General features: G+C 44.4%; 1 protein-coding gene across 1 annotated transcript; it reads left to right on the top strand.

Moving 5' to 3' along the window:
• Positions 1-8,141: 8,141 nt before the first annotated feature.
• Positions 8,142-12,595, top strand: MAGOH (mago homolog, exon junction complex subunit). Its single transcript, XM_073593519.1, has 5 exons — positions 8,142-8,322; positions 9,344-9,402; positions 9,601-9,711; positions 10,482-10,564; positions 12,373-12,595. Exons 1-5 carry the CDS (start codon positions 8,235-8,237, stop codon positions 12,470-12,472), a joined length of 441 nt encoding a protein of 146 aa, XP_073449620.1. The 5' UTR covers positions 8,142-8,234; the 3' UTR covers positions 12,473-12,595.
• Positions 12,596-12,842: the final 247 nt, after the last annotated feature.

Here is a 12,842-nt window from a genome sequence, read left to right as displayed (position 1 = left end):
TTCCAAGAATGGTCTTTTGTAGAGAGATGTGGGCTGAGAGCTGTCTGTAGTCTTCGCTAGAATGCTGCCTGTCCCATGCAGTCAGAGTTTGCCTATGTTAGCTGACAGCAGCAGAGCGATTGGTGGAGGGCGCGCGGACGTATTGAGATGCGCGCGCACCAACAATCCTAGCTATCCATAGGCAACTCCATGACGGCCGGAAGCAGCGGGTGGAACGCAAACACACCCGCGCTTCCGGGCCGCGTCCCCTGCACACAGTGACCTCTGACACTTGTGGAAGGGGAAATGACGCCGCGATCGGCCGGAAGTTGCGGGTGGAACGCAGGAACGCCCGCACCTCCTGGTCCTTCGGGCAGCGTGCGTTCCACACGCTGTATGCAGTGCCATTATGGTTCCTGGGAGCCGGAGAAGTCCTGCACTATCCACCCCGGTTTATCTATGGCATGGGGCCATTATCTGAGCTGCATGCAGGAGGTGAGGTATTTGTGGTCGGCGCCCCACCGCCCGGGGTGGTTGTCCAGAGTGGCTGCGTCCTGTGCTATGTGGTCCATGCTGATAGTGTTATTGATCTGTTGGCTCAGTATATAGCAGATAACATAGAGTGATGCTTGTTGTCTATTATTTGGCTATAAATGGGGATCGCACTCAGAGGGATGGGTCTAGGGAGGGTTAACTTAAGTGGGTGGGTGTTGCCTATTATTTATGGGAGGGGGCGTCGCCACCAATTGGGTGTGGCAAACACAGGCACATATGCATACACATATACATTTATAGAGAGGCAATTTCGAGAGACCAACCATTGCCTGCTCAGGCTCTGAAGAAAGGGGTGCTCCCCCGAAACGCATTAGCCATTTGCACCAGTCTGACCCTCTTGGCAATAGGTCCTGGTGTGTCGATCCACAGAACAGCGCTTTTGTGCCCTTTTCAAAGCTGGTTTTATAAGCTCGTTTGTGAGTATAATTTTTGCTGTTTTTATGCTGCATTAAAGTTTATCAGTGGTAATGCACTAGGTTGGTGCGCACTCCTTCTTTCATGTATCGGTCTAGCAAGCATTTCAAAGCCATTTCTAAGGCTTTGGAACTCCAGTGAACCACAGGGAGAGCCATTATCCACAAATGGAGATAACTTGGAACAGTGATGAACCTTCCCAGGAGTGGGCGGCCTTCAAAAATTACTCCAAGAGCATGATGACGACTCATCCAGGAGGTGATAAAAGAACCCAGAACAACATCTAAAGAACTGTAGGCCTCACTTGCCTCAGGTAAGATCAGTGTTCATGATTCAACAGTAAGAAAGAGACTGGGTAAAAATGGCATCCATGGGAGAGTTCCAAGTCCAAAGCCACTGCTGACTAAAAAGAACACAAAGGTTCATCTCATATTTACCAAAAAACATCTTGATTATCCCCAAGACTTTTAGGCAAATATTCTGTGGACTGATGAGACAAACAATGTACCATTTTGGAAGGTGTGCGTCCCGTTACATCTGGCAAAAAAAGAATACAGCATTTCATAACAAGAACATCATACCAACAGTCAGACATGGTGGTGGTAGAGTGATGGTCTGGGGCTGCTTTGCAGCTTCAGGACCTGGACGACTTACCATAATTGATGCAACCATGAATTCTGAGCTCTACCAAATAATACTAAAGGAGTATGATTTCCAGCCATCAGTTCGTGACCTCAAGTGCACTTGGGTTATGCAGCAGGATAATGATCTGATACACAACAGCAAGTCCACCTCCAAATGGTTCAAACAAAGCAAAATGTAGGTATTGGAGTGGCCTAGTCAAAGCCCGGACTTAAATCCAATTGAGATGCTGTATCATCACCTTACACAGGCCGTTCGTGCTGGAAAAAACTCCAATGTGGCGGAATTAAAACAATTCTGCAAAGAAGAGTGGGCCAAAATTGCTCCACAGCAATGTGAAAGACTCATTGCCAGTTATCGCAAACGCTTGATTGCAGTTGTTGCTGCCAAGGGTGGCACAACCAGTTATTAGGTGTAGGGGCAATTCCTTTTTCACATAAAGCCAGGCAGGTTTGGACAGCCTTTTTGCCTTAATAAATGAAACCATCATTTGAAAACTGCATTTTGTATTTACTCGGGTTATCTTTGTGTAGTGATAACATTTGTTTGATGATCTGAGTAATTTAAGTGTGACAAATATGCAAAAAAATAAAAAAAATCAGAAAGGGGGCAGCAAATACTTTTTCACACAACTGTAAGACCCCTGTCAGACTGGTGGTTTTGTGGAATAGTGATGTAGTCGCTGGTGACCTGTCACTATGTCCCCTTTTTTTTTTTTTTTTTTTTTTTTTTTTTCTGCCTGGCAGGGACAGGTGGATCCTACAGTCATACACAAACCTCATTCTTTACATGTGTACTGGGACATGAGCTGGCCATACATGGATCAAACTTTGGCCAGTTCAGCAGGGACCGGCTGTATTTCAATCCATGTATGGGGAGGCTGGTTATACACAAGTCGATCTATTCTATCAACTTCTGTACAACTGGATTGTCGTTTTTTCCTGAATAATGATGCAGTCCCTGACTCTTTTCCAAGAATGCACTGGTGCTGCAGCCCATGTGATTTAGCACATGCGTTTGCAGATGAGTGTGGGTGTCACTAACAATGAAAGAATTAGTTCACCTTTACCAAAAAATGTCTATACAGATAAGATAGATGAAAATCAAACTGTGCAGATTTGACCAAAATGTAATAATAGAAAATATGTGGAAGCACTCGCGCAAAGGAAAAAATGCATTTATTTGTTATGTGCTATGTGTGTCGCTGCTGCCCTTGAATGGAGTACAAATGTATATATACACCACAATGAGTGAATGAAAAAGAGCTGCGCTTACCCCTTTAAATATCAAATAGTGTGACAAGTGCAAATCATAGATTGTCAAAGTCATTCATGCAACTTGAGGGCCATAGACTTCAATGTTAAAGTAGAACTATAGGCAAAACCTTTTTTTTCATTTTGGATAGAGAAAGGGAGGGTTATATCCCCTGTAAGTTTTTTTTTTTTTTTTTTTTTTTTTTTTTGTGCTATGAACATAAAAAACTGACAATTTTGAAAAAAAAAATAAAAAAAAATGTACTTTCTGCTATAAAACATACCCAATAAAAAAAAATCAAATTTCTTCATGAATTTAGGCCAATATGTATTCTGCTACATATTTTTAGTAAAAAAAATCCCAATAAGCGTATATTGATTGGTTTGCACAAAAGTTAGACCGTCTACAAACTTTGGGATATTTTTATTTATTTTACTAGTATTGGTGGCAATCAGCGACTTATAGTGGGACTGCAATATTGCGGTCAAATCAGACACTAACTGACACTTTTTGGGGACCAGTGACACTAATACGGTGAACAGTGCTAAAAATATGCACTGTCACTGTACTAATGACACTGAATGGGAAGGGGTTAACAGGGGCGATCGAAGGGTTAAATGTGTTCCTAACTTGTGCTTGCTAACTATGGGGGGAGGTGCTTTGACTAGTGGAAGGAAAAGATCCCGTGTTCCTGCTTAGCATAAACACAGGATGAGTACCTTCCCCTCTGACAGAAAGGCGGTCTGCCTTGTTTACATAGGCAGACCTCTGTTCTACTTCTTTTCCAAACAATCGGTGGGACCCGGCCGACATCGCTGGGTCCAATACAGAAGGAGCGGGTCCCCGGCGGAGCTCGTGCACGCCCTCGACACCGGAAGTGCAGGATCGTGTATAGTTACACGATCCTGCAAAGGAGAGCCGCCATTCACCAGAACTAGTGTCCCCATTGGATGATTTCCCCTCTATTACATTTCTGGGGACAACCAAAAATTTGGGATTTCCTTTCACTTGCACTTTCAATGATAATGGTAAACAGGACAAATGGAGAGGATGAATCTCCCTAATAGGGGCACAGACAGCCATAATAACTGACAAGCGCTCTATCCAAAACTAAAAAAAAGTTTTGAATTTAGTTATACTTTAACCCTCAAAAGTTGCATGAAAGTTGTACCTGAATATTATTGATCGAGCTTACATTGAGGTGGGTCACATAAGCTTTTGCAGAGGGGATCTCCCATGCACTGTTCAGGGATCCTCGGTCCGCTCACTCATATAATTAAGAAAAAGAACCATAGGGAAGATCGTAGCATAACTCCGCCAGTTTATTAAAACCTGTTAAAAACATACAGTATGTGCAGAGCGATCGTCAGTGGTGAGATGACTGCTTACATGAAACGCAGCACAAAGGGATTGTTCACAAATGTGGTAGCGCTACCACTCTCTGAAGAGGCGGTGATATGGTGCCTGGTTTAACCCTACAACTGCTGTACTACAGCAAATCACATGCACTGCAGTTCTAGCACAGCCCCATAGAACTGCATTAGTGGCGTTCTGCGGCAGCACTGCACACAAAAAGTAACTGGCTTATTAAAGTTTGCCGCAGCATGGGTACTGCCGTGATTGGGTGAATGTTAGTGTTCAGGCGGGTGGTCGGGGCGCACTAAAACCACAGCTCAACCGCCCTCCTGACCTCCCACCCTGTGTGAATGAGGCCAAACTCAACCGCTGAGCTGCTAACATTGTACAATGGGAGAGTGAGTCCATAGTGAATAACAAGGGGGCACTGAGCAACGCATCTCTAGAAATGCAGGTTTCTGCAAATGACTCAAATTAGCAAATAACCAATTAGCGCCCCCGATGCGGGAATGAAATTGTGCGAGTTCATTTGAACTCACACAATTTCATTCCCCCAGTGAACCTAGGCTTAGGCTCCATTCACACCATGGCGTTCCGTTTTGTGGGCAGAATCGCCGCGATTCGGAAATGCCACAAATGGCAGGACGCCCTTGCGATCCCCGTTACTTTGGCACCAAATCGCTGCACGATTCTGCCGTGATTTTTGCTCAACGAATCGCAGTAAAATTATGGTAAAATCAAGCAAACAGAATCGAGGGACGTCTGACGCCCAAAATAAGTTCTTGTACTTCTTTTGGACGTTGAGCGTCCCTCGATTCTGTTTGAATTTTACAGCGATTCATCGGGCCACAATCGCGGCAGAATTGCGCTGCGATTTGGTGCCATTCAAAGTTACGGGGATCGCAAGGGCATCCTGCGATTTGCGGCGAGCAGAATCGCTGCGCTTCTGTTTGCAAAACGGAACACTATGGTGTGAATGGAGCCTAAAGGAGGGCGTGACAGGGGGTGTGTCCTGTGCCTACATACTTTTGCTAACAGGTGTCCCTCATTCCCATCGCAGAAATTTGGGAGGTATGATAACGGAGCATAGGACAGGCTCCATATAGGAGAAGTCACAAAACCAGCGGGTACGGTGAGAAAACGGGAGTGAGGCTGATAGGTTTACACTGGAAGAGTTTTTCTAATTAGATGGGAGGGACAGCGCTAGGTCTATCCAGTTGCCCACCATAGTTTGCTGTCCTCTAGAGCAGTGTTTCTCCAGTCCTCAAGGCGCCCCAACAGGTCATGTTTTCAGGATTTTCCTCAGATGAAACAGCTGGGGTAATTACTAAGGCAGTGAAACTGATCAAATCACCTGTTCAAAATAATGGAAAGCCTGAAAACATGACCTGCTGGGGCGCCTTGAGGACTGGAGTTGAGAAACACTGCTCTAGAGCAACCCTGTCCTCAGGACCCACTAACAGGCCAGGTTTGCAAGACAACTGAAATACAACACAGGTGATATCATTTGCTGCTCAGTGATTGCAGTATTCTAGTCTGCATCTCCCCAAGGTAATACATAAAACCTGGCCTGTTAGTGTGTCCTGAGGAGAGGGTTGACGACAACTGTCCTATAGGATGAAAACTGCTGGCTGAACGTCTCCATTAGAGCCAAATTCCTTCAAGTTGGTGCCTATGATACGCCCAATTAGCGCCTATTGGGTGCCCACCCTACGCCTAACTCCTCCCATATGCAGCCTATTCTGCGCTTCGTTAGAGCCTAGCTCCTCCCATTTGGCACCTATAATACGCCCAATTAGCCCCTATTGGGCGCCCGCCCTATGCCTAACTCCTCCCATATGGAGTCTATTCCGCATCTTGTTAGAGCCTAGCTCCTTCCATTTTACACCTATGATACGCCCAATTAGCCACTATTGGGCGCCTGCTTTATGCCTAACTCCTCCCATATAGCGCCTACTGTTTCCCATTTGGAGCCTATGATATGCCCAATTAGCGCCTATTGGGCGCCCACCCTATGCCTAACTCCTCCCATATCTCACGCGCCTCATTACAGTCGGACTCCCCCCCATTTGGCGCCTATTTTACGCCCAACTAGCGCCTAACTCCTCTAGGGTTGCCACCTATGCGGGATTCACCCGGACAGTCCGGATTTTGAATCATATGACAATATTCCCACAGGAATGTGGCTTGGAACAGGGCCTGACAGGAGGGTGAGGGGGCACTATGTGCGCCGCATTACTATTCTCTTTAAAGTGCCCAAAGGCGTCCCAATCCTATAGTGTATGCTAAAAAAAAAATTGCTGTGTGCCGCTAAAGTGTTCAGGTTTGACTTGAAGAAAAAGTGGCAACCCTAAACTCCTCCCTTATGGCGCCTACCCAATGCCTTCGCATAGCTCACTCCTGCTAAACACCCCACCCGCCCTGCACCCCATTAGCGTTTTATTCCTCCTATTTAGCTCCTGTTGTTTGTATTATTGACCTCTAAGACAAAATAGCGGCACTAATGGAGACATTCGGCTGGCAGTCTTCATCTTCTAGAGTACAGCAAACTATAGCAGGCAATTGGATCAGCCTTACTCCTGATTTCTCATCATACCCGCTGGTTTTGTGACTTCTCCTATATGGTGCCCATCCTATGCCCCGTTACCATACCTCCCAACTTACTGCGATGGGAATGAGGGACACCTGTTAGCAAAAGTATGTAGGCATAGGACACACCCCTTACCACGCCCTCCTTTAGGCTTCATTCACACAATCGCGTTCCATTTTGCGGGCAGAATCGCTGCGATTCAGAAACGCAGCAAATCGCGGGGACACCCTTGCGATCCCTGTTACTTTGGCAACAAATTGTGGCACGATTCTGCCCTGATTGTCACCCGATGAATCGCGGTAAAATCAGATTTGCAGTACGCCGGATACCCAAAAGAAGTACAAGAACTTCTTTTGGGGGCACGATTTGTTGGGCAGAATTGTACCGCGATCTGGCGCCATTAAAAGTAACGGGGATCCGAATCGTGACGATTCTTCCCGCAAAACAGAACGCCATGGTGTGAATGGAGCCTAAGCCTCCCTCAAAATCAGGGACAGTTGGGAGCTATGCCGTTATAACCTACTCCACATAAATGTAGCGTCCCATTAGTAAAATCCTCCTTTGTGGCGCCTGTCTTGTCTGTATGATATTGAGTTTGCATTCCTCCCAACTTTTTGAGATGGAAATGAGGGACACCTATCAGCAAAAGTATGCAGGCATAGGACACACCCCTTGCCACGCCCACTTAAAGGAGAAGTGTACAAAAAAAAAAAACAAGATTGGTTAAACCCAAAAGTGCTTTTTTTTTACCACTACTATTCCTTTATATTGCCTTTTGGAATTTACAAATGCAGCAATTTAGGAATCAGATGAAAGGTTTAGTGCTGGAAAACACTTTTTGATAAATAAAAAGTGCATTTTATATACAACTCTATAGATTAGACCAAAATGAGGGACAAATGAGGAGGAATGAGGGACAGAGGGACATTGCTCCAAATCAGGGATAGTCCCTCGAGTCGAAATCAGGGACAGTTGGGAGCTATGGGTTTGGCCATGCGTGTTGAAGCGTAAGCCGATATCTAAGGCTGGCCATACACTATTCAATTTTCCTGTTCAACTTTCCTTTAGATTTACCAAAACCATATAATAGGAGGTCAAACCTAAACACTTTCAATTTTGATGCAATCAGGCAGGCCCTTGTACTACATAGTTGAAGGTAAATCTAAAGAAAATTGAACAGGAAAATTGTATGGTGTATGGCCAGCTTAAGACAAAATGGCTCCTCTAATGGAGACAATCGTGTCCTCGGCCTCTGGAGGACGTAAAGGTCGACACGGAGCACGGGCAATTGGCTATTCCTAGCACCGCCCCTCCCGTCCTATTGGGTGATTTACTCCAGTTTGAGCCTATTCCCCTCTCGTGCGTTCTCGCTGGTTTTCTGACCTCATCCCTGTGCGCCTCTACACGTGCTGTCGTCATTTGAGAGCGCGAGAGCGGCAACGCCATGGGAAGCGACTTCTACCTCCGGTATTATGTGGGACACAAGGGAAAGTTCGGGCACGAGTTCTTGGAGTTCGAGTTCCGGCCGGACGGTGAGCAGTGGTGGCGGGGAGGGAGGGCTCCATGACCGGGGGGTGTGGAGGAGCGGTGCGGGCCTGCTGGGATGGATCACTCAGCCTGCTGTGCGCCGGACTCCGGACACCAGTCACATTCCAGATGTATAAGATTTCCTTTTCTTATCCGTGAGTTCCGTATACACCTCGTCCTGAGGGCGGCCATACACTACAACCAATCACAACTCTGTATAGGCCTCAACTATCCACTCCCCCTGTATTATTCCTCCAGGTATCTTCCTGTACTATATCAGTGTTGGTAGTTATAGGCCCCATTCACACCTGTGTGTCGCCCCCATTGCATGTTTTTTTTGCTGCGTCTCCTCGAGTGGTCTGCCGTACGAGCGACAAATGTGCTCTGCCGTATTTTGTGATTTCTAGCTGCATTTGGGGGTTCCAATAACATAGAACCCGACAAGCCCCAGGTCGTCATGGTGACTAGAAATAGCATCCTGGGCACGGCACCGATCCGGACACCCCCTCGCAGGGGACCCTCAGGAGCGCCGTTTTCTCCTCGGATGGGCTCTGAATTGGGTCGGGGAGTTGGGGAGGGGTCTGCACATCGGAAGAAGAAAAGTTATTTATTTGTAAGATTTTATAACACATGAAGAAAGGTGTGTGTGTGTGTGTGTGTGTGTGTTTTTAATGTAATTGGCAAAAAAAACCCCCAATGATGGTTCTATCCTATGACAATCTCCCACGTTTGCTTTCCCACGGCGATCGGCGCCGTGTCCCTGGGACACGGCACATCCCAGAGTTTGTGATTGGACACAGCTGATCACTGCGTCATCAGCTCTTTACCCATGTGACCAATCACAGCTGATCACATGAAAAACAGCATTTCCTGGTTTGTAGCTTTTCCTCTCACACTGAGCCCAGGTTCACATTGTAGTGAACACAGACATCGCAGGTGATGTGCACCCGCACTGCGTGTTAACAGAAAACCTGTCTTTCTAGAAAGTACAGATACTGACTTTTTTTTTTTTTTTTTCTTTAACAGGTAAACTTCGATATGCCAACAACAGTAACTACAAGAATGATGTTATGATCAGAAAAGAGGTATGCTTTGTTATACCTTGTTCATGGATCTCTATAAAATAGGCTGAATCTGTGTCTCTTTAGTTGGGGATTCTAGTTTTTACTTATCTTCTCTAGCGAGCTTTTAATTTTCAGATTTACGTGTTTTACAGAAGTATTCCTTTTGACTTTTTTGGTTTACCGTTCTATTTTGTTTGTTTTTCCTATTTTGTGGCCCAGGCTTATGTACACAAGAGTGTGATGGAGGAACTGAAACGAATCATAGATGACAGTGAAATCACAAAGGAAGATGATGCACTGTGGCCCCCACCTGACAGAGTCGGTCGACAGGTGTGTATTATGTGTCCTCTTTAGTCATTAATGAACACATCTGAAAACCGTAAAGTTGGGTAAATTGATTAGCTGGCAATTTTGATAATCTGCTTAAATAGCCCTTGGCTGTGGGATTTCTGATTTCTATGTCAAACTGGGTTTGTTTACATGCTGACTTTCAAACGGGGCTATGAATCACACTGTCCGTCTGTGCTTTCCTAGCAAAGTGACTGTCTGTGTAAAGCCTCTCAAGCAATCCCTTAAAGTGGGAGTAAACTCTCATCTCTGACTTTTACCTATAGGCGATAATTTTGAAAAACACCCCCTGGCATTTCTGGCAGTGGCCATCTTGAGTAAGGGCAGATGATTTATGTGGCATACCTTCCTGGGATGTATGATATCATTTGCCTAGGCATGGAAACCAGAAAGTAACTGAAGAAATAGAAAAAATTAAAGTTTAAAACCAGTAAATATATTTTCTTATCTATTCACTAATGCTAGCAGCATAAGATTTAGAAATAGTTCATGTTAATTGAGAGAGTGAAGTTCTAAACAGTCTATGCAAGTAACATCCATTCAGATAGAAACTTGCACAATACAGTTTTCGGTAAATTTGTTGCTTTTACCAACCAATCAGATCTGAAACTATCATTGTGCTTTGTGTCGCCATTATTGGAGTCACCAGCCCCTTGTGGGCTATGAAGTTTTTTGTGCTACCTTTATGGGAAAACTATACCAAACCTATACATGTACATTGATGAATTTCTCCCAAATATATTTTCTTGCAGGAGCTGGAGATCGTGATAGGAGATGAGCATATATCCTTTACAACTTCCAAAATTGGTTCCCTTATAGATGTGAACCAGTCCAAGTAAGTGCTTGCTGTGTCAGTAGTTTTTTCTGGGCTTTTACTGATAGTCCTTTTCTAGCTGTCTGTGTTGAAGATGGTGGTGGTTTGGGGTTCCCAGTAATAGAAAAAAATGTGATCCAAGTATATAATCTTAGATTTTACCTTTTGGATTGTTCTTGGCCTTCTCCAAATTCCTTTGCTTTTCCTGCTGTGATCTGACTTTCTGTTAGAGGTTGGCAATGTTCACTCTCCATGGTCCCAATGTGTGTGCGAATGTAGCCACTCTTTCTTAATCTTGGGGTGGACAATGGGTTTTGTAGTGGGCATAGAGCAGTGCACATGACTGTAACTAATGTACATCGCTCCTTCCAAACAAACGGAAGGGGGTGGGGGGGGGAGAGGTTCAGAAGCCCACTGGGGACATTACAAGGAGGCAGAAAAACACAGTAAAATCGTTTCATGAAAAATAGGTTACTGGCCAAATAACCACTTCAGCTCCGGAAGGTTTTACCCTCTTCATGACCAGGCCATCTTTTGCGATATGGCACTGCGTTGCTTTAACTGACAATTGCGCGGTCGTGCGACATTGTACCCAAATACGATTTTTGTGTCCCCCCCCCGACAAATAGAGCTTTCCTTTGGTGGTATTTGAGCACCTCTGTGGTTTTTATATTTTGCGCTATTAACAAAAATAGTAACAATTTAAAAAAAAAAAAAAGCTATATTTTACTTTCTGCTATAAAACATATCCAATGTAAAAATCTAATTTCTTCATCAGTTTAGGCCAATATGTATTCTAAAGTCCCAGTATGCAGTGCTAAACAGAAATGCAAATGACATCATTCTGATGGTCACTGAAAAGTTCATATGTTGACCATAAGAGTGATAGAAAATACGAATGACTTTCAAATCATTCAGATGGTAGCAAATTAAAGTTCATATGTTGACGATGGGAGGGATAAATGAAAGCTCCACACCAGCTTCAGTGCAGTGAGAAGTGCACACAACACCACCGTGTTTCCAGCAAGTCTCCTTACCGGAAGAGTTGGACCCTCAAATTACAGAGTGGTCAATGTAAGCATATACAGGGTATCCACGACTCAGAGCTGTGCATCTGGTGAAGCGGCTCCCACAACCTTCAATAAGCTGTATATGGATCCAGTAAAGTTAGCCTTACAAACCTACATCAGCTCCCCACTCTCATCAGGCTCGGTGGAATAATAGACAAAAATGAATCCCATGGTGAATGATGTAAAAGGCTTTAGTGAAATGTAGTTCCAATCATCATGATAAAAGTAAGCATCCAAACAGATCGATCAAGATTCAAGCTGGCCACGGCTAGTAGCGTTCTTGTGTCATACATCAGGTCCCGCCTAACAGAACCCAATGTATGACGCAAGCATGCTACTAGCTGCGGCCATCTGGATCGATCAGTTTGGATGCTTGTTTTTATCTTGATGATTGTAAGTACATTTCAATAAAGCCTTTTACATTATTATGAAGCAATACTCTGTAAAAAATGCTTTTTACACATGTAGTGTTTAGAGCGTAAATGGCTGTGTTCTGCTGCTAGGATACAGGCCGCTCTTGCTGCCCAGTGTCCTTCCACAGCTAGGAGGCAGCCTAAGCATTTTTTAAAACAGTTTAGTGTTGCTTTCGGTTCTTGATAGTCCCAGATAGCAGTGAAAACCCAACAGGGGTGTTCTGACTTGTTCTAGCTTTAGTGCATTTTAAATTTTGCTGAGAAATGTTATCAGTGAGCACTAATAGATTGTAGTGATGTTCATATTCTGCTTTATACAAGTTTGTGTGTTTTTTTTCTTTTTCAGGGACCCCGAGGGATTACGAGTTTTCTACTACCTTGTTCAAGACCTAAAGTGTCTGGTCTTCAGCTTGATTGGACTTCACTTTAAAATCAAGCCCATTTAGTTCTCTGAGAGGACAGTGCAATTTTATTTTATTTACATTGGATGTGGACCTAGGGTTTTTTTATGTGTCGTTTCTTTTGTTTTTACTGATATGACTTTAATAAAAATGTTTAAATTCTTTTAAGATGTGATTATATTCCCCAAGTTGCACTAAATGTGATCTGCTCCATGAGCATATATTAGGGGATGTACACACGGTTCATCTCTTCTGTTTAATGGCCATTAATCGCTGATATGCCTATAAGCATTAACAGGATCAAACTGTGTACACATTAACCACTTCCAGCCCAAGGCTGTCATATGATGTCCCTGACTTTCAGTGGGAATATCTGAATGATGCCTGCAGCTACAAGCATCATTCAGATAGCTTC

This window comes from Aquarana catesbeiana, linkage group LG07 (assembly GCF_042186555.1).
Source record: "Aquarana catesbeiana isolate 2022-GZ linkage group LG07, ASM4218655v1, whole genome shotgun sequence".
NCBI lineage: Eukaryota > Metazoa > Chordata > Amphibia > Anura > Ranidae > Aquarana > Aquarana catesbeiana.
This window is presented reverse-complemented; position numbering and strand designations above follow the sequence as displayed.